This window comes from Harpia harpyja, chromosome 1 (assembly GCF_026419915.1).
Source record: "Harpia harpyja isolate bHarHar1 chromosome 1, bHarHar1 primary haplotype, whole genome shotgun sequence".
Taxonomy (NCBI): Eukaryota; Metazoa; Chordata; class Aves; order Accipitriformes; family Accipitridae; genus Harpia; species Harpia harpyja.
The window spans coordinates 6,137,703-6,159,589 of NC_068940.1; the positions used below are offsets into that span (position 1 = coordinate 6,137,703).

The 21,887-nt window shown below is 37.7% G+C and overlaps 1 protein-coding gene across 4 annotated transcripts in view; it reads right to left on the reverse strand.

Moving 5' to 3' along the window:
• Nucleotides 1-21,887, reverse strand: part of CDKAL1 (CDK5 regulatory subunit associated protein 1 like 1) — a 432,072-nt gene that overhangs the window by 160,750 nt on the left and 249,435 nt on the right. For all 4 annotated transcript variants that reach the window (XM_052805186.1, XM_052805237.1, XM_052805157.1 and 1 more), the window contains one exon: nucleotides 3,674-3,840. In XM_052805186.1, the coding sequence (XP_052661146.1) occupies nucleotides 3,674-3,840 (167 nt within the window). The remainder of the gene's footprint in view (nucleotides 1-3,673; nucleotides 3,841-21,887) is intronic.

Consider the following 21,887-nt stretch of genomic DNA (forward strand, 5'->3'; position numbering starts at 1 on the left):
ATCCACTGTACACTTTCTAAGCAGACAATATCTCAGAGTATGTTTATGAAATGATTTTTCCGAGGAAAAAATAAGAACCTGTAATCACTTTTTGGCACTTGCAAATAAATTTCAATCTATAAGCAGTTAATCAAGCAGCTTACCAAAAAGTGGGCTAAGTATCTTTTAATGAAGAAGAAAGCTATTCCACCTATATATAGAAAATACATGTAGTATGACAAAGTCATATTATTTTAGTCAGTGGATACAATCTATTTTCCTGAGAACCATCAAGACACAAATTAATATGTAACTGAAGTACCTCATGTATAGCTACATCTTAAAGATCCACCTGAGCAACACAAACGATGTAAGCTGGGCATATTTCAAAGGACTGAGGTGTGGGGCAAGGGCAGCAAAACCCACCACTCAAGATACCTCCCCTCTGTGTATGACTCCATACACTGCTAGAACAGTTTGTGCAAATTAGGCTTCAGTTGTACATGAAATGATACATTTTTAAATTTTTAGTCCTTTATTCAATCATATTATCCATAGGTGCAACTTTTTCCTCATTCATTGAGGACATGAGCATTGTCATTATGGTCTAACAAATTCTTTGCTTCTAATGCAGCTGCGTCACCTACAATTCATGGCATTAATCTGTACATCCTTGTTCTTTTTATTTCCAATCTCTTCCCACTCTGACAATTGAAAGGTGCAGAAACTCCAGCGAAGAGTAAAAGAAACCTGCGAATTCCAAGCACTCAATCATGCCAGTGACCTCACGCTTTGAATGATCAGAGATTAAAATACGTAGCTATTTGAAGGAAAACAGATATTTGTGAAATGTTTTAAAAACTTGTATTTAAGTACAAAACCAGTTCTAATGATAGAGGAGTTCATGCACTACTACAAATCAGTATTTAAAAAATGTACATTAGGTGTTTGGAAACTAGTATTTTTAAAACATTTAACTTACAACTGAGTGTTATTGGAGAAAACAAATCTATTTATATAAACTTTGTTATTAGCTTTGGAGGTTACAAGAACAAGACAGACATAAAAGTGGCCAAACCTTTTACCTGCAGGTAAGCTCCAATAAATATGGCAAAAACTGTAAATTAATCAAAATAATTGCTTTTAGGCTGAGTCTCCAGGGAAGCTCTGTCCAGATCTTAAAATTAATTTATGCTTTTACATGACTGCTGTTGCTCTATGCCACTTATCAGACACGTGTTCATTACCGAAGTGAAATACACCCTTGCCTAGCAGTTGCATATGTACAGTTCTATGCAATTGCTGAAGATTTCTTATTTTTTTAAAAAGATACAGGATTGGAATGTCTTTTTCCTTTTCATTGGATATAAAAAGTGACATACAATTAGTACATTTTCCCATGTAAAATTTTTTTGCAGAAAGGCAAACAACATACTAGTTAGCAACATGACTTCTAACAAAATAAATTCATAAAATGCAGCACCTTTTAAAACAATTAATAAAAGATGTTTGCAACCAATAACACAGCTTCATACTTTTCTTAGGAGATAACAGTATTACATCTGGATTTTATCCTAATCAACTGACATGAAGGTTAACCGACTTCTCATTTCATTTGTTTTGTTTTTTAAACAAATCATAGTTTTGCCCTTTCCTCAACCAGAAAGTTAAAAGCACATTGCCCATAAGAAGTTTATTTTGTCTGGTGAAAATGTATACAGGAGACTGCCAGCATTCCCTAGTGATCTTTCAGATACAAGTCTGGTAAGCTTGGAAGAGGGGACTAGACAAAAACGCAGAAGGTAAAAAAATTTTTAGAAATTTAGTTTGCCAAATCATCAAAATTCTTTCACCGAATTACAAGCTCAGAAATTCTTGGTCATACATGAAACACAGAAATGTGATTAAATAATCCTTAAAAAACATCATACAAACTGGAAATCGTACGAAACACTGAAGAGGACAAGCAACAGCAGATGTTGCTATTGTACAAAAAGGCTGGTGTACACATAACACATGTTTGCACAGCAACATTCAAGACATGCATTTTCAATAGGCTTTCATGAATTCCTCTCATTCTGCCATCACACTTAAAGATGCATCTTTAAAGAGATTAAGAGTACTTTTCCTGAATATGAGTCAGGCCAAAGAGAGTCCTACCTACAGCACTTTCTAGAAAATTCAGAAACAGGAAGATTAGAGATCATAAATCAAAACCATTCACAGATTTGTGACATGCTCACACTCACTAAGATGGCTACTGACTGAAGGAAAACAATATACTTTCCAGCTTGCTCAGATTATATCAAATTAAGACTACTACAGTGCCCCTTAGCTGGGCACAGCAGTTTCTTATTTCCAGCAACTGATTTTTTTTTTTTTTTTAAAAAGCTTCTGAGAGTACTCATAAGATGAGCAGCAGTGACAAATTGGCGGTCTATGCCAAAACACTTTTAATAATAAGACTTAAAAATGAAAGGAAAGACACTAACTGAAAATTGCTAAAAGCTTGATTTGCTTTTTACAAGATGCTAAAAAAAGTTCAAATAAAAAACAGAAGAAAAACTTGTGACAGATATGAGAGTTCAAGACAGAATGCAAAGCTCTAAAAAACACAACCAAACCACTTCCTAAAGATTTCTGGTGTGTTGTTAAGACTCTATCTTAGTGAAGTGTATGTTAAACAAAAGAATAAAATAACAGCCTGTGAAATTTCTTACAGTTTTCTGCAGCTTCTATTCTTTAGCTGCTGAAATGAAAAACTGATTATTCCTATCAAGATTAAATTCCTCTAGCCCATGCACTTCAATGGGGAGAGGTGCAGTTATGGCACTCTGGTGAGAAAATGCTGTCCTTGACATCTTAAGAAAATGTAAGTGCAACTATTAGTTCTATAACATCTTGGGGAAAGCAGCATGGACACCACCTATTAATCTGAACATTGCCGATGCACATGGTTACAGAATTTACCCTAAGCTATATCCTTCCTTGCTGTTTCCTCCTCTTTAAAGTTAGGTTCTTTCTATAAACAGTTCCTATGAATTTCAATAAATTCATCTGGCGACAGAATCCAACCAAATCAACCTATATTTGAGACAAAACTCTCATTTCCTGCTCTGCATACATACAATATTCTTTCAAATTCAAATTGTTGTACACTTTGTTGCTTCTGATCTCATTGAACTACTTTGTTACAATTTTTTTAACACAGATTACACTTAGACTTTCCATTTCTTATCATGGAAGCTCTACACACTCTCAGAATAGCATTTGACATAGGGTAATGAATATGTTGTTGAGTGAGACCAGCATAGTGTTTCTGGAAATATTTGTCTGAGGTGTAGCAGGAAGACAAATTCAATCCCATAGTCCATCGCCTGCTAATGACATTTCTTTTACTTCTTGGAAACACTAGACATACACACAAATGCAACATCACTATAATAAAGCTCCACAGGTCAGAGACCTCAGTAATATTATAATTCCAAAATGATTTGAATATCTTATTATCTCGATAACTTGCTATGTCAGGCAAATGGCTTAACACTATTAGTCTAATTCTATAAATTTACTTGAAGTCCGTAATTTTTTCAAGCCACCGCTTAAAATGAAATGCACTATACACAAGGTTCCATGCTGACTCACTCAATGAAGGTCTATGCCGGCATATAAATGATTCTCTTTTCTTCCTTACCTCCAGATGCTCTAAAATATAGGGAGGGTTTGTCATGCCAAGCCTCAGCATAGCTCCCTCAGGAATAGCTTCAACCAGCTTCCACAGAAGCGTAGGGAGGTCTGTGCCAATATCTCTGCCGTAAGCCCCTGTGTCTTCACTGGTCAGCCATATCTCACAAACACCCTCTGTGAATAAAAGAAAGAGATAATTAACAAATCTGTTTTAGAGCTGTTTATTTTATCATACAGCTGCTCACTCTTTCTAATGCAGTATTTCACAAGGCTATTATGCAGCCAGACTGGGTATTCAATTGCAAGGGGGAGGGAAGGAGAAGGAAGGCTTATCCCATGGGTAGCAGTGGGTTATTAAGTTCATTTTATGAGCACAAGAGTGCTACAACAATGCTGTAAATTATCATTGCTGTGGAGTGATTAACATTCACAGCCGATGACTAATTCTGTGCTGCCTCTACAGCAAGGCAGTCAAGTTTAGTACTTGCTCTATTTTTTTTAGTCTAATTCATTGAACACTGCAAGTTACATTACCCAAGCAAAGAGTTTGCATTAATGGTTGTTACTAGTAGTTAACTTATTAACTGGTAAGCTTCCAATAAGCAAAAATTGCTCTAAAGCACAGTGATTAACAATCCTTCTGGAATAACTATCAAAAACCTGTATTCTTTAAATTATACAATTAGCAATGCAATATTAAGGTTGTCCTGAAAAGGTTAGTGACCACTGCATAATTGAGTGACAGTGTTGGAAAACCTGTTTCTGGACAGTTAATACTTTATTTTCCATCAATCGGGGCCTTACGAAGTAGTATATTTGATTTATATTTGTCCTGGTTTCAGCTGGGATATAGTTAACTGTCTTCCTAGTAGCTGGTACAGTGCTATGTTTTGAGTTCAGAGCGAAGAATGTTGATAACACTGATGTTTTCAGTTGTTGCTCAGTAGTGTTTAGACTAAAGTCAAGGATTTTTCAGCTTCTCATGCCCAGCCAGTGAGAAAGCTGGAGGGGCACAAGAAGTTGGCACAGGACACAGCCAGGGCACCTGACCCAAACTGGCCAACGGTGTATTCCATACCATGGGACGTCCCATCCAGTACAGAAACGGGGAAGTGGGGGGCAGGGATTCGCCGCTCGGGGGACTGGCTGGGTGTCGGTCGGCGGGTGGTGAGCAATTGCACTGCGTATCATTTGTACATTCCAATCCTTTCATTATTGCTGTTGTCATTTTATTAGTGTTATCATTATCATTATTAGTTTCTTCTTTTCTGTTCTATTAAACCGTTCTTATCTCAACCCACGGGTTTTGCTTCTTTTCCCGATTTTCTCCCCCATCCCACTGGGTGGGGGGGAGTGAGTGAGCGGCTGCGTGGTGTTTAGTTGCTGGCTGGGGTTAAACCACGACAATATTGTAAAAAGCAGTGACCTTGAACACTGATATTTGGTAATACTATCCTCCTGCTCAAAGAGGGGAAAGATTGCACTACCTTTTAATAATAGTTGAAAGCAATGAGGTTTCACACAGCCTCTTTTTATCAGTCTGCCCAGCTTCCATCCTTTTTGCAATGCAATCCCCCTCTCCCTCCTCACCACCCCAAAGCAAGAAATAAGCCATTGAAAACAGGGTGGCTGGGAGGAAGACTCCTGTGATTCCCAGTGAGATAAGATACCATAAACTCAGTGAAGAGTTAAATTCTAATACCAATGATGAACCAGTAAAGAAAACATCCAAACACTACTACAAGACGTGTAATTCATCAAAGCACTCTTTGGACCAGCAGAGAATGTATCGCAAAATGTAAATGTTTATATTACAAATATATACTTAAGATGAGGAAAACAAACACATACCCAGACTTTAATCACATAAAAAGTAATAAACCTAGAAAACCAGAAGCTTTACAAAAATGTGAACTCAAGACTGCCACTTTTAAACTCACACTATAACAATAAAGGCAGACAGCAGGCTATGCTGAGCATCACAGTTAATTTTGTTTGTTCAGAAAAGTTTTCAAGACCATTTATTATTTAGAACTAAGAATACTTAAAAATCAAGGTAAACCAAGAAGCTCATCACTTCGTAAGTTTTGCTTCAAGAATAAGTTAATGAGAGAGATGTATAATTCTGTTCTTGTAAGAAGTCTGGTGGAAAGTATTCTTGAAGTACTGCTCTTTGGTTACGCAGCTTGCAGTCACAACTTTGTAGTCACACTCAAACTGAGCTCCCCTATGCCTGATCAGGTATGCAGAATCTGCTAGCAGTATACAATCACACCTTGGATTCCACTGCAGTTGCTAATGTTTTTGGAATTCATCTCACCACAGGCAGTACCACACCATGAAACACACTCTAGGGTTTGCCACCTGCCCTACATTTTCTTGAGATATGGAAAAAAAGAAGTGATTTACAGGATACGTTTTAAAAATAAGAGAAACAAAGGATCTCGATCGTGCCTAATGTCCTCTTGGGTTTTTTTATATCAGTCTCCAATAGCCAGGAGAACACTGCAAAACAGAGTAATTCTCATTTTTAAGCTTTCAGTCTAAATAGTTGCATGAGTTTTGGGTTTGGTGGGGTTTGTTTTGGTTTGGGGTTTTTTTGTTTGGTTTTTTTGGTTTTTTTTATGAAAATGGCTAATGGAATACTGCCTCACAGTTACCAGATTAACACTGAGGAAAAAAAATAAATCACTGGCTAGGAATGGAAATAATGTTCCAGTGGAAAACAACAGTGAGCTTTTAAAACTGCATAGGTGGGGACCATTAGCCCCCTGGAGGGCTGAAACTTCAAATTAAATCACAAGAAGAGGAAGCAGCTGTAACAGTAAATCAGCAACAACAGGAATAACTGTCTCATCTGCTCTCCGATCAGGGTGTTAAACAACTAGAAATGGGCATAATTCATGCTGAGAGAACCAAGGATGTGGTCTTAACATGGGGGGAATGGACACCTGTATTTTAGGAGAAAGTTCATGTCCCAGTTTCAGGCTGACAAAATGGATCTTCAAACACTGAAAACTGCTCTGAGTGCTAAGTATTTACAAGCAGGGTAAATCGACTTTGTACACAACTGTGTGTGATAGAGGTTTGGTGTTAACTGTTGTCAGGCTGTTTATTCTAGTCCTTTGCGTCCTGAGTTTAGGAGTCTAAGCTTACACCAGGTAAGAGGAGGAAACAACGGACCTCTCAAACAGTATTAATAAAGTGAACCAACACTTCCCACTCTCACTTAACCCCCTTCCCCTCTAAACTCCAGCCCTATGTAGGAACCTATTTAAATCCACTGTCTAACCATGTACAGTATTTTTTTCCTTTCTTTTGCAGTGAACCACACTTGATCATTCACCATTCTGTTACTGGGCAATTTTGGTGCTAATAAAAGCAAGCTGATTTTGTAAACAAGAAAATTGATCCAAACTGCAGAGTTTGCATGTGCAAACTCAGAGCATTTGTTACAGTATTAAGGCCAATTATCATTATATTCAAGTAATTACAAGTCTGCCTTTGGTCACAGCTCATAGTTTATTTCTCACTCTGCCATCACTACACAGCACAAAAGAGTAACCTCAACAGCTGGCTTCTGATCTCTGCTCTGCTGTAATTGGAGATGACTGAGAATGATAAATGTTGGAAAAAGAATAGGTTCCAAGTAAGTTAAGGAGGTTCTGAGCCTATTCCTTCTCCAATGTCTCAATATAAAGAATATTCATTGCAGATTATCTGACAAGGGTTTTAACTTCATTTTTGTGGGGTAGTCTAAACAACCCTTGTCATAAAGAAGACAAGAAATCCAACAGTTGTCACTTTTACAAGATATGTGCATTTCTGTTTTAGAGAGCACTTGAGAAGATTCATTTCTTTAATAAAAATTTTCTAGTGTTTTTTATTTTGCTTTATCCTCATGCCACTATTGTAAACACTGTTTTCAGCAGTAGCAAACATCTTTTAAATTGAAGGGAAATGTACTCCATCTGAAAAATGACTTGACTTCAATCTACAAAAACATCTGAAGGTGTTAAAATATCAGACACTAATCCCGCCGAAATTCTCCTATTTGTTAACCTGCTGTACCTTTATACAAATGAAATTCAATCATAAAATCCCCTTATTTCTTTCTTCTCCTTCCCTTCTTCTTGTTCTTCTCTTTCCTGGGAGATTTTCTAATGTGAACAGGAGTGTCTTCTCCAGCAGCACAATCCTCTACAGGCTGCCTCGGTGGGAGGGCCCCGATTCTGACCTCAGGAGCCCACATATGCTTATCAATAACTGCCTGACCTCCTTACTATTCCTTCTCCAACAGTGAATTCTTAGGGCAGCCTGCAGTGCTGTACAGACCATAGAAATACCTCTCCCACTGCACCACAGAAATCTGAAAGACCATCTGCCAAGGGGAGGTCTGACTTAAATGTTTGTCAAAAACTGCCTACAGACATGAGGACAATCAATCTGACCCTGCCATTCCTGATCACACCCTTAGAATTAAAAAAAAAATCATAGCCAAAGACAGAGAGAAAGGCTTGGAAAAATCCCATTCATTTTAAATGTGCTCATTGTTCAGAATGAGCTTACCCTACACAAATGTATTTTCTCTTCAATTATTTGAGTTTTCCCTTATTTACTCAGCATGGGTTTTACAGGCACTATTTACATACTTGATACAGTGCATGTGCTAGATGACTTTACTGAATCAGTGCCTTAACTGAGAAACTGTGAAAACATCTGTGTACATACCATATCACTATCAACCTGAATATAATGCAAGTTTAAACAGCAACTGAGATTTGAGGGAATCAAATTCCTCCTATACTTCTGAAGTACTTTGCAAGCATGGATTCACCATGTAAGAGTCCAGGCCTCCTCTTAGACAGTCAGTTCAACCACATGGATCACCACCGAAAGTTCCCGTTGCAGGGACTTCCTGAAAAAGTGAAGCGAACTGGGAGCAACTCACTGGTGCTAATGGAGTTGTGGAAGTATTCGTTTCCAGTTCACCCAGAAATCCCTATTTGATCTGTATATACACAGGGATTGTACAGGAGAGCAAGAATGGAGCTACACAAAATGCTGTACAAACACACCCTATCCCAGACTCATAAAGTAACTCACACCTGTCACAACTAGAAACTGCAGCATATCTGGCGAGCAGATGATGAAAAAAGTAGACCGAAGAAAAAAAGAGAGGTGTAGGTACAGAACTGGTGAAAGTAGCCTGTCAGGCTATGATTTAATGGATCAATGTTTCTTCTGTACTTTGGAAAGTGTGGGTCAGCTTATGATTCAGCAATGTATCATTCAGGAGAATGCAGTCCTGCAGATCTGCTCATGACATACTACATCCAAACTGGTCCCATCACAGTCTCACTTTTACCTTGAGGGACAAAGCTCTAGGTAAGTGTATCATAGTCTGACTTTCTAGAGGATCTTTATTATAACCAAACATATTTCCTCTTTTCAAAAGATCTATTTTTTTACCCTTCTGGACAGTCTTATGGAAGTGAAAGATAATTGTACACTCCTGTTTTCTTAATGCTTGCCACAAATAGCAGAACAAGATCAGAATGGCATCATGAACATTGGCTGACCTACTGGAATGCAACGCTTGGAGAAATCACTAGGATCCCCAAAACTCCTGTTAAAAGAGAATGCCTAGCAAAAGGATGACTGGCTTTACCAACCCTTCACAACACAGGAGGAAGCAATGGCTGGTTGAGTGGCCAGGAAAGTCTGTTCAGCATTAGTGCACATCAAAATGAGGACCAGAAAAATATTTCTCTGAATTGTCACTATTAGAGTCATAATCAATAGTTTTTAAATATCTCTTTAATAGTATAAATTGCCTTGAAGTATTGATTAGTATTACATAAAGGCCTGCTACACACAGTGACTTAATTTAAAAGCCTGAACAAATCCCATTTTATGTGGTCATCAGGAAAGCCAAAAGGCAAAGGCAATTCTGTACACACAGTGAAAATTTCTTTTTGTGGGATCACAGAATAGCTTAGGTTGTGAAGGACCTCTGGAGGTCATCTAATCCAATCTCCTGCTCAAATCAGGTCCAATCAGATGAGGTTGCTCAGGCCCTTGTGCAGTTGTGTTTTCAATATTTCCAAGGACAGAAATACCACAGCCACTTTGAGTAATCTGTTCCAATATTTGACCACCCTTAGGGTAAAATATTTTTCCTTGCACTTAATTGCAATTTCCTGTGTTCCAACTTGTCCTGTTACCTCTCATCCTATCTCTGTAAGACCTGTCTAACTACAAGACAGTCCGGCTCTGCCTTCTCTACACCCTCCCATTAGGCAGTCGTAGACAGCAGTAAGATCTCCTCCTAGATTTCTCTTCAAAAGCTCAACAAATCCACTTCTCATGCCTCATGTGCTCCATCCTCCTAATCATTTCAGCAGCCCTCTGCTGAACTACTCCAGTATGTCAGTAAGCCTGGTCCTGGGGTGCCCCAAATTGGACTGAGCACTCTCTCCGTGAGGTCTCATAATTGCCAAATACAAGACACTAGTCACTCCCCTGGGCCTGTGGCTGCACTCTTGCTAATAGCATCTAGGACACAGCTGATAATTGCATAGGGGTTTCTCTGCTGACTCACGTTCATCAGCTTGCCAAGAGGAACTCCATGGTCCGCAAAGCTGCTTTCCAGCCGGTCAGCTTTCCACATCCATACTGCAGCATGGTGTTATTTTGTCCTGGATTCAGGACATTTTACTTGCCTTTGTTGCACTTCCTGAAGCTATTGTCAGTCCATTTCTCCAGACAGTTGAGGTCCCTTGCAATATTAGCCCTACCCTCCAGCCAGTCAACTATTCCCCCCCATTTGGTATAAACTCCCAAATTGCTCAAAAAGCACTCTATCTCACTGTCCATGTTGTTAATAAAGGCACGAAATACTGGCCCCAGTATCAATCCCTGTGAAATGCCATTAGCAACGACCAGCTAGACTTTATACCATGGATCACCACCCTATGAGCCTAGCAGTCCAGCCAATTCTTTCAGCCACCTTACCATCCACTTATCCAGCCCATATCTCACCAATCTAATAATATTATGGGATACTATGCTGAAGACCTAGCTAAATTCAAGGTAAAAAAAACAACCCCAAAAAACCCAACCAAAAAAGAAAAAAAACCCCAAACAAAACAAAAAATCCCCAAACAAAAAAAACCCTCCACCCCAAACCCGGAAAACCAAAAACAAAACAAAAAAACCCAACAATCCCCTACCCCCCCAAAAAACCCCAAACCAACCCACCTCAAAACACCAGAACTCAACAGCTTTCCCCTCCTTCTCAAAGCCAGACATTCTGTCAGAAAAGTCACTCAGGCTAGTCACATGATTTGCCATTGGTAAATCTGTTAGCTGTTCCCAAACATCTTGTCCTTCATGTGCTTAGAAGTGGCTTCCAGGAGGGTTTGCCCCATAGAAAGTGAGGTTCACCTGCCCTGTAGTTCCCTAGATCCCCCTTCTTGCTCTTCCTGAAGGGCAGGGTGACATTTCCCTTTTTCCAGTTATCAAGAATCTCCCCTGATTGTCATGCCCTTTGAATGATGAGAGAGAACAGCCTCATAATGACATCAGCCAGCACTCTCAGCACACTTGGAAGCCTCTCATTGAAAGATTATTTCTGTTACTTCTGGATGTCAGTCTGCAGTTACAAAAACTACAGCTATGTTTTGCAAGTGCTTAGCTCAGTACAACTCTTTAAAGCAGTTGTGGTTTCTACTGCCCACAGGATGACACATATCTTAGAGTGCTTAGGAAATGAACACAGTAACTTTTATGGTCTACATGTTTTTGAGAACAAATGTGTTTGGGAACTAATATGAAGTGACATACAGACCAAGTTACACTGACTCAGATTATTCCACCTATGTAGGATAACATTATTTTAAAAGTAGAACACTCAACAATATCACTTTGGAAGATTCCGTTTGGCAGTGTTGTCTACTACACTTAGTAACGAAATACAAGATACTTTTTCTTTCTCCTTGCCAAGATGCTTAATTTAAGTAAATGTTTGCACACACAAATGATTAAAGTTCTCATGTATTTATATACATGCTATACATTAGTATATATTCATGGTATGAAATTCTTAAACTATATGAAGCCATAACTGGAACTTGATTTAAAGAATCGTTTACCACAGACGTGACGTAGGTACTTACAACAAATTCCTGATCCTGCCAACCAATGGAAAAAAGTTTGGGCTATATCTGCAAACTCCAAAAGAGAAAAATTAATTGTGCCTTGGACCCCCTTAACTCTTCTGGCAATTGCTTTTTCAAAAGTACGAAACATCCCTTGAATTTTGGTTAGATTAAGTTCTCTTTCCAAAAAGTAAAACATGCTATCTCACTTATTTATATAATAAGTTGTAATCAGAGCTTAAATGACCTTTGATGCAAAAGAGCTCAAGAAATAGCTTATGAAGCTCAATGCAAAAGAGCTCAAGAAACAGCTTGATTCTATTTCAATGAAAATGTGTTAATACATCTCAAAAATTTTGTTTTATACATTTTTTCCCCTCAAAGTGCATTCATATTTCTTGTGTTATTTCATGTAACTTACAAAGCCAAATCAGAGCTCGACCATAGTAAAAAAAATATCAAGCATTAGGTCTGCTCAATAAGAACTTTTTTTAATTGCTTTTAAGTTACAATCACAAAACATTCTGGTTTTGCACAAAATTAAAAAAAAACCACAAAAATTCCCCCTCCCCCCCAACAACAAAACATATGCAAACACTTTTACTACTACCTTTCACATTAATTTTTAGGGTTACTTTGGAGATTTTACCAGAACAACCACACACTGAAATGTTCTGGCTCAGCTACCTGTCTACTCTTCAGTAACATCAAGCTAACTTTAATGTAAGGATACTCTACCATCCGCTTCATATTTAGATGTGAAGTCTGATGGAAGAATCTAATAGCCATATGACTAACAGTGGCTTTCCATTTTATCTTCTGTGGTTATGAAAGTGGAAGCTACAAACGGATTTATTCAAGGTTTTCCTTTTCAAAAGTCATGCATCTGAAAAATGAAACTGATTAAACTGTTTAGAACATGGGTCCACTGAATTTGCTTATTTATCTAAATTCATTGTATGAAAGTCTCAAAACCAGAACTGCTCCTTTTGCAGCAAATGCTTCACCATCAAGGCATTTACAAAGGAAGTTGTAACCTGTGACTGTTGTAGGGTTTAGCAGTTTACAATTTGTATCAAATATGTTCCTTTTGTGCACTTCTGTGACTACATTGATAAGCAAAGTATGTCGATACAAGGAGTATTTTGAAATAAGGAATAAGAAAGCTTGTGACAGTAGTAAAAGTTTAGTTAAAATTATTTCTTCTTTGTATGGTATTAACAATAATGAAAAAAAAAATAGTTAGAGAGTTCCCAATAAAAAGCAGGCAGCACATAGGGCCAACTGATCATTAAATACCAAAGAGAGCATAAGAGGTTTCTCTCTCCCACAAAGCAAGCCCTTGTCCTTGCTTATAAAAGAGGTCATTCTACCCCTATAGGGACCTCTGTTCCTAATAGCTTACTGCTAGAGCATAAACTAGCAGCCCTGTCTGCTCATTTTGTATCTATAGTGCGTTAGCAAAGGGGGGAAGGAAAGGGAGCAGTATAATAGGTCACTTGCTGCTGCAAACAGCATGATAGCTAAACTTTTATGGGTCCAGTTTCATTCTGCTAGAACAAGAGAGACTCAAAAGGGCATCAAGACAGTCAGGCTGCAGAAGTTTGCTCAGTGCCAACATTGCAGCACTATGCACCTTGCTTTCAAGGAGGATTAATGACACCATACATCATGATGATAAATTGGGTTTTGTAGCCAGTTTGAAGAGAAAGGGGAGGAAAGGATTTTGAAAAAACTGGAGGGGAAAAAACCGTAGTTGAATTTCATGAGCTGGTCCTATTTCAGGCCGAGGGATGAGGAAGTTGTTCTTTAAGAGAAAAGTCTGTGCTTCTTCTGCTGGCCACCTGCCTATGACCCTCCTATTTCCAGGCATGCGTGTTACCTATACAATAGCCTGTTTTGAACGTTAGCTCTTGCACAAATGAAAAAAAAAAAAAAAAAAAAAAAAAAATTTCCACTTAATCATTACACTTGCCAGCTGAAAAAAGATAAAACTGAAATTTGCCATTCCATATACAGACATCCTACAAGAATCAAGTTGGTTTTCAGAGACGGTGGACATCTACCGCCTAAGTTAACAGAATAGAAGTCGTATGTGTATTAATGATCAGGGACAGAATTACCTGATGTTAATTAGTTCTTTGCTGAACGAAGAACATTATTCAAGAAGCAAGCTCAATGATAGGCAATGGTACATGCATCAAGAGTATAAAGCATAAAGGACTGGGTGACCATAGGGAATGGATTTTGTAAAAAGGGACTTAAACACAAAGGAAATTTATTTCAGAAAACAGACAGGCCTGAGTTTAGAGTTGTTGTTTTGCAGCCCTGTATACAGCATACAGATATGCAGGTCCCTGAAGCGTGGAATTACTGTTCTCAGCTCTATGCCTCACAAATACACTTTGTGAACTATTGATATGCTCATGTTGTTCTTGTACTATAAGCAGAGAAAGAGTACTTGACCCTCCACCAGAAGGGTCGGTCTAGCACCCTGCAGAAATACTCTTTAGTTACTGAAAAGAGAAAGAGCAGAATTTCCATAACTTAAAAACTGAAGAACTAGAATTTATTATTTCTATGCCTATTGTAAAAACACAAATGAGAAACCTGCTTTGAACTCTGAATTCAGAATGAGGCATACGAGAAATCTTGTTTATGACTTAGGAATTCATTGGGAAACGAAGAGTAACGTGCCACTCATTATAACATATGCTTACTGTTTTAAAACCAAAACATAGGCTATCAGCCTGCTGTAGATGAAGTATCAGATGCAAAGGGTCACACACTGCACAAATTCAAGGAAATGGTCATGAGCTGTAGGCATATTACAGGATGCAGTGCTAATTAATGGACGCTTTTTACTGAGTATCCATCTCTGTAATGCTAATGATTTTGGATTAATTTAAACAACATGTTTTCATGGAAACTAATTCTTGGGAAGTAACATGGCATACCAAGTTTCAATCATTAAAAAAGTTTGTAGCCAAGCTAAATAACTCTCTTAATCTGAGTTCAGAAAGAGAATAACTTACAAATTTTACAACAGCAGCTTGCACACAAGCTACCAGGGCACATTAGAGATATTTGACATAGAAATTCATCCTCCAGAAAGCATTCTCCTGCCCAAATTTCTTGCATTTTTGAGAGCTGAATCATATAGTCTTGTTTCATTCAATGTTTCTGACTTTTTTTTGTTTAATAGGTTAACAGCAAGAGTAGAAAGAAACCACATTTTGGCTATTTACAGATGACATTTTAAAGATTACCTGAAAATTAGTTGGAAATAATTGGGGTTATAATAAAATGTTGAAATTTTAAAATGTAATCAAAGAAAGAAGATAGCTTATGTCTGCCTTTGACTGAAAAGCTAACAAGAATGAATAAATAATCTCTGCTCTGCTACATATCCTAGGATTAGGGGAGACATCCTTTAGAATGTTACATGTTCTGATCACAAGAAAACCCCCAGAGTTAAGAATAAAGCACTATCATAAGTGATAAATATAAAAGTGTCAAATGCTTTGTTTCACACTAAGTTATGAGCCAAGATATAATAATGTAAACTTCAAATGGCAATACAGACTACAAAAATACTTTAATAAAAACTGTTTGTTTTGCTTTGTTTTTCAGTAATTTTTCTATATACCACAGTCATCTTAAGTTGTATTGAATTCTAAGTAAAAGACTGATTTTAATTACTATTATTCTTTGCACAAAGTGAGAAAATAGCTGAAGAATCTGGCAAACTGCTATATCATAGAATAAAAGAAAGCAGGGAAAACAGTCAGCATGTGCAAGGGCAAGGCGGTCAGCTATACACAGAATGCACTCAGGGGACCCCAATTCCATAAGCCAGCAATACAGAGGGGTAACGTGTAAATACTGTTTCTGAGGATGATAATCCTTATCTAACGTTACATCCTCATGGTACTGTAGATAACACCATTCATTCATTAAGAATAATGTGGCCTGTATCTGCAAGTATGTCAACCTGTTGCTGCACCTGACTATAAGCTAAAACAGTTCAGTAGCAAGTCACTAAGTAACCTCAAAACTAAAGTGGTGTCTGGTTTTTTTTTTTTTTTAAGAGAAAAACCATTTGTCTTCATTTAAAATTTTCTGTAATGTGTTCCTTATACCTATTATCAACACTTCTACATCCTATATTTAGCTCTGAAAGACGCAACCCAGCAATGTCATTTGAGGAAAAAATTTATAAAGGTATTGAACTTCACAAATCTTACAACAGCTGCTCAGCTGCATTAACTGCTAGAAAGCCATCATTAGGAAAATCATGATAAAAAATAATACACTTGCCTTAAAGACTTCTTTAATGAGTTATCATTAGACCACATTTCCCTTCAAACCAGGTAACTGCATTTCAAGTACTACTTCTATGCACAGCAGTTTTAATGTTTGAGGAACAGTGCTGTTATTACTTGTTCTTTTGTTTCTCGAGATGGCTTTTCCATCAGGAGTACTTTTCATCATTTCACAAAGAGTTCAGTTTTAGGAGACTCATCCAACCCACAATGGGCATGTCAAAGCACCAGTTTATAGGTGATTAAGGAGAGGATGTGTATTTGATTTTAGAAGGGAAAGGAGCATGGAGGGAAGGCTGGAACGGCAGTGTGTGCACATGTGCTCCAGCAACACATCACTGGGACAGTAACACAGAAAACACCACAGCAGTTAGGGTGAGTGGTGCGATTTGTCTGGTATGGTACTCTTGCCAATGACCGCTGCTTACCAGATGTTTCAAGGGGCAGGGGAAAATCAGTTTGGAGAAAAATTCTTCCAGGCAGCAGCAGTTCAGTCAGTCTTACATAAAATCTTCACCAGTCAAAAATAAAAAGATAAATTCTCTGAATAGCTTACCAACCAGGTATGTCTTTTCTGAACAAGCACAAAAATCTTGTGAATTCTCTTACTGCTAAGTGCTACTCACATTATATGATTTTGTTCAATTTGATTATAGAAGCCGCAATGGGCAGTGATACTAGGAAAACAACTCCTTGTAAATAAGTTGCAGGCCAAAGAGTCAGAAGTATTGAGTGAGGTTTTTCTGTTGTTGTCACTACTAAAATATTCAGCTTTCCAGCACTTACAATAATATTAGCACAGCATATCGATGACTAATCCACTTAATAGTAGCATTGCAATCAAGTCATAGAAATCTACGACTGATACGTGGCTTCAGAATTCCACAAATAAATTATCTTTACAGGAACTCAAGGAATCATTTTCTTTCAGGACCCTATGAGCCCTGAAGATGAATTCCAAAATATACTTTCTGAAGGCATCACAAATCAAACACAAATGCTATTCAGAAATGTTCCTCCTTCTTCTGAAAGAAATATGATCCAATAGTTAAAGGAGTATTTTTTTTGCATATATTGGTATTTTCTGATTATGATAAATGGGATATTTTGTAGAGCAGTTTTACTAAAAATGCCAAAATGCATATCACTAAGTTGCATAAAGAAATAAAAATACATACAATGCACTACAAAGTCATCAAATATCTAACCCAAAGCACGACTGAAAAAATAAAAATGTATACTATCGTATACTCTGCACTGCTGCAGAGGAAACATGCTGCATATACATATGCCATTTGTCACTTCTACATATGGAAACAAGCTTTAGCAATGCTAGAGACAAGAAGAAACCCAATGAAAGGTCTGTTCTTCCTCTGTTTTAGAAATGGGAGAAATGTCATTTCTTACATAGCATGTTTTGACCGCCAATAATTCCTTTTTAACAACATGAGCTTTAGCCTGGCGTCATGTGCTCTAATTTCCAAATAATCTAATAAAGGTTTACAGTGACTCTTAAGTCATAGCATAACACGTCTTTGTGTCCCTACACAACAATAACAACAATTTGGCTGCAACTTAGAACATGTTGAACACCTTTTCATTTTTTTCTAGGAAGGGAAACAGTTGGTTAATAGAGATGGGAATAAAGTGCCTTTTTGAGTTTACCATACCTTCAGAAAGATTCTTTTCTAGCATTTTCCTCTCTCCTACCTCCACCCTCTAGTGAAATATAGAAAACAATTACCTGTTTCAAAATATTGCCTCAAAACAAAATTAAAATGATACCGTAAATTCGAAATAAGGATCACAGAATGCAGTGAAACATGTAAGCGTAAAACAAAAAATTATGCACAAGATGAAAACACTTCCCTGAGACCTACAGAGAACGTCTAGATATACGTGCAGTATCTCAGCTCAGATACTGTTTGAGGCTCAGCCACGGGAAAGAAGCGTTTTAAGAATGAGTGGGAACACACGAACACAAACAGAAATCAGAGAAACGAGCAAAACTGACTGTGTTAACACCACACACAGTATTAACTACAGACTGGCACAGAAAAATAAACTGAAACCTCTTAAAAGAAAATTTTCAAAAGAAATACATTCCTCCAGTTGAACAAAATATCAAGTCATCTTGGGATTACAATGAATTTGCCCTCATTTATTTAGGTTTAGAGTTACTATTCCAACAAGGGTTTTGATGCCACTCTTACTTACGAAATATTAGTTTAAATCAATCACATTGGTCTGTAGGAATACAGAAGAATGGACAAGTTTGAGCTTCTATTTCTTAAAACAACTTATGTTTTGCATTTACTAAGAATTGAGTTCCCAGATCCCAATACTGTTATCCTGAATCCTCCTATTCAAGTCTCCAATATGGACTCAGATTCCTTAAGCTTGTATTTAAGAAATATATCTTTAATCAGAATACCTAAGAAAACAAGGCTTGCATGATCATGCTGTGCATGTATCATTCTATCCCAGTAACTTTTGAAGTCATTGGCCATTTTCTATCAAATTTGACAGAAAACTAGAAATCTCAACAGTAAGTTCCCACAAGTTTCATGAATACTAGTAACCAGCTGGAGAAGCATGGCCCAAATGGGTGTCCCACTTAGGGGAAGTCAGGCAGGACTCTGTCACTACTCAGCTTATTTGGCTGCAGCCACCAGGCTGGATTAGCTACAAGTCCTCCATGTCAGGGACATCACAGATTCCATGAGGAAGGAAGTGGGGTTCATACTGGTGGAAAAGAATATCAGCATCATAGGGCACCAAATTTTAAGAAAGCCCACTTTATCACATCATGAGAGTTGGTCTTCAAATAAATACTGCAAACATTGCATAACTACAAGTACAGACTCACAAGAATTTGCAACTTGTAATTACAGTTACTTGTCCAACTACTTTAGTTTACCTCTACTTACACCTAAAGAATAGTATGTGACAATAATCAATAGTATGGGACAGTTAAATGATTCTCTGTCTTCAAGTTGTTAATATTCTTTATTACTACGGCTTCAAGCAATTCATCATACCATATGCTTGAATGCAAGCCACTGGAGCAATAGTTTTTCTGCATATTCTCTCTGTGTACGTTTATATGCATGACAGAACAAATATTGAGACTCTCTGACAGTCTCCATTTTATTTTGCACGTCTGTTCCAACACATTTAACTACAATGCATATCTCCTCTCTTTCCTCCCCTTCAACCTGCCCTGTCAATGACCTTAAACACAATTTAAATGAACCACCCTCTGCTAGTAATGAGAAATAATTCAGCCTCAATGATGGTTTGTTAAAGCCTCTCTCATAAAAGAAAGCATATGCAACTTTTCAATCATTTTGAATCATAGAAGGAGTTTTTAGCTTAAAAAAAACAATCATTCACTAGTGACATTAGGGAGGCTGGACGTAAGTCAAAGTTCAAAGTAAAATAATTTATTTGTTCCAGCCCTTAATTATAAATTTAACATAAGGGAATCATAGCCTGAGCAATTTCTGTGCTGCAGTTTGAGAATGACTAGGTTTTGCTGCTCTCCCAGATTGAGAGGAAGGATTTAATAATTCTCCCCACTGCACATTAATGCCTTTTTTTTTTCCTCTATAGAACAGCACACAAAATACATGAAATTTACACAAAAGAACTGATGAAATTCACTTTTAAGCAAGTCCAATAAGGACATTTAATATCAAATGCATACTCTGAAATGATTATAGACAGATCTACAAATGGATTCAGGTTCCCAGCTCCCATTGATAGCCTAGAACACTGATCTTTTCTTTACAAAGGTATTTAAACACCTCTGAGCTTATTTTCAGGATATATGAACAGGGAACCTGGTTAGCACATTTTCTATAGAGCCTGTAATTCTTCTTCAACTTCACATGAGAGTACCTTTCTGGTACCTTTTGTGTTTATTCCAATCACTGAAACAGAATGATATAATAAAACTGAAATTCTGGATAAGAAGCAAAAACTTGCAAAAATGGACTCCACTTCAGCCCAGATAAACAACTGAACATGTAACAATCACAATGTAGAAGTGTAATTGATTTAGAGAAGGACGATTCATATGAAAGTGTCTGCATCGTTAAAAACAGGATCATAAACCAAAAAGCTCTGTGCTGCTAGACACAAACTGTATTGTGTCTTGCAAGAGTGTCAAGTCTTGGCAAACATCCAGTTGTTGAAACATTGCCAGGCACATCAGATATATATTAATGCAGGATAATCTGTAAGAAAAGCATTCTTTCATAAACATTTTTTCTTTGTAAAACCATCAATCAACTTCCTAGCTGAGCACCATGTGGCTCAGCTTAAGAGATCCTCAGGAATGCTTCAGTGTCTATAAACCACTGACTTCACAGACCTGGTGCTTTTCAGTGCCCATTGTCCTAGGTATTTGCTGAAGTTATTTGGCCGGCTGTCAGCAGCTAATTCTCATTTGTAACTTGGGAAACCAGCAGCAGGAGGTCACTCAGACCTGACTAGTGACATCCTCAGCACCAATTAGCCAAGGTGCAGACTGCCAGTAAAGAATTTTTTGCAGTTCAAATTATTTTATAGGAAGAACAGGAACATAGAGGACCACCTAAATATCTGTCATAAAAAGGACTAACACAAGCATCTTGTTATTTAGCCCACTTGAAACCGCAAAGAGAAGCAAAATGATACATGTTTTTGTTCACAAGTTGTATCTCCTAACAAAGATATGTTCTAACAAATACAAGCATATTGGCATTCCAAGAGGCAGGTATTGTAAAACTAAAACGAAGCACAAAGTTTCCAGAGAAATCTTACTACAAAACAGTAATTTTACATGAGTTATAAGGATTGAACTGGACTATCCAGGAAAACAAATACACTGAAAGAATGTTTGAAACTATTTCTACACCTAAAAGAACTCTACTGACATTCTGTGGAACTTGCAGAGTCCATCTCAAAGTGTCAATTTCTGCCTCTCTATTCCATAGGAAAATGGTAATTTACTTAAGCATCTGATCTTCAGAAGGGCAGAGGCCACTCGCTAGTTTCTAATCCAAAGCATTCCAATGTCACTACTTAAAATGTATGTTCCAATTTCATAACATATATTAAAGCACTGTTATTTCTACATAATTTCACAAGAGTCAGGATGAAGAAATTGGCATTGTTTAAGTCAGTGGGAGAAAATATAAACAACCTCACTATAGCTGTAACTACTGGATGAATATCTTCCACTCATATTTATGAAACATGAGGGACTGGATGACTCCATGTAACAGCAATAATGCATTTCATCTCAGACTCAGGAGTAACGTGAATACAACCCAATTTAGAGGTGACTAAAAACCTGAAAGATTTTAGATGGCCTATTGTGATGGGTTAACCCTGGCTGGACGCCAGGTGCCCACCAAAGCCATTCTATCACTCCCCCTCCTCAGCTGGACAGGGGAGAGAAAATATAACAAAGAGCTTGTGGGTCGAGATAAGGACAGGAGAGATCACTCACCAATTACCATCATGGGCAAAACAGACTCAGCTTGGGGAAAATTAACTCAATTTATTACAAATCAACCAGAGTAGGGTAATGAGAAATAAAACCAAATCTCAGAACACCTTCCCTCCACCCCTCCCTTCTTCCCGGGCACAACTTCACTCCCGGATTCTCTACCAAGCCCCCCCAGCGGCACAGGGGGACGGGGATGGGGTTTACGGTCAGTTCATCACACGTTATTTTCTGCCG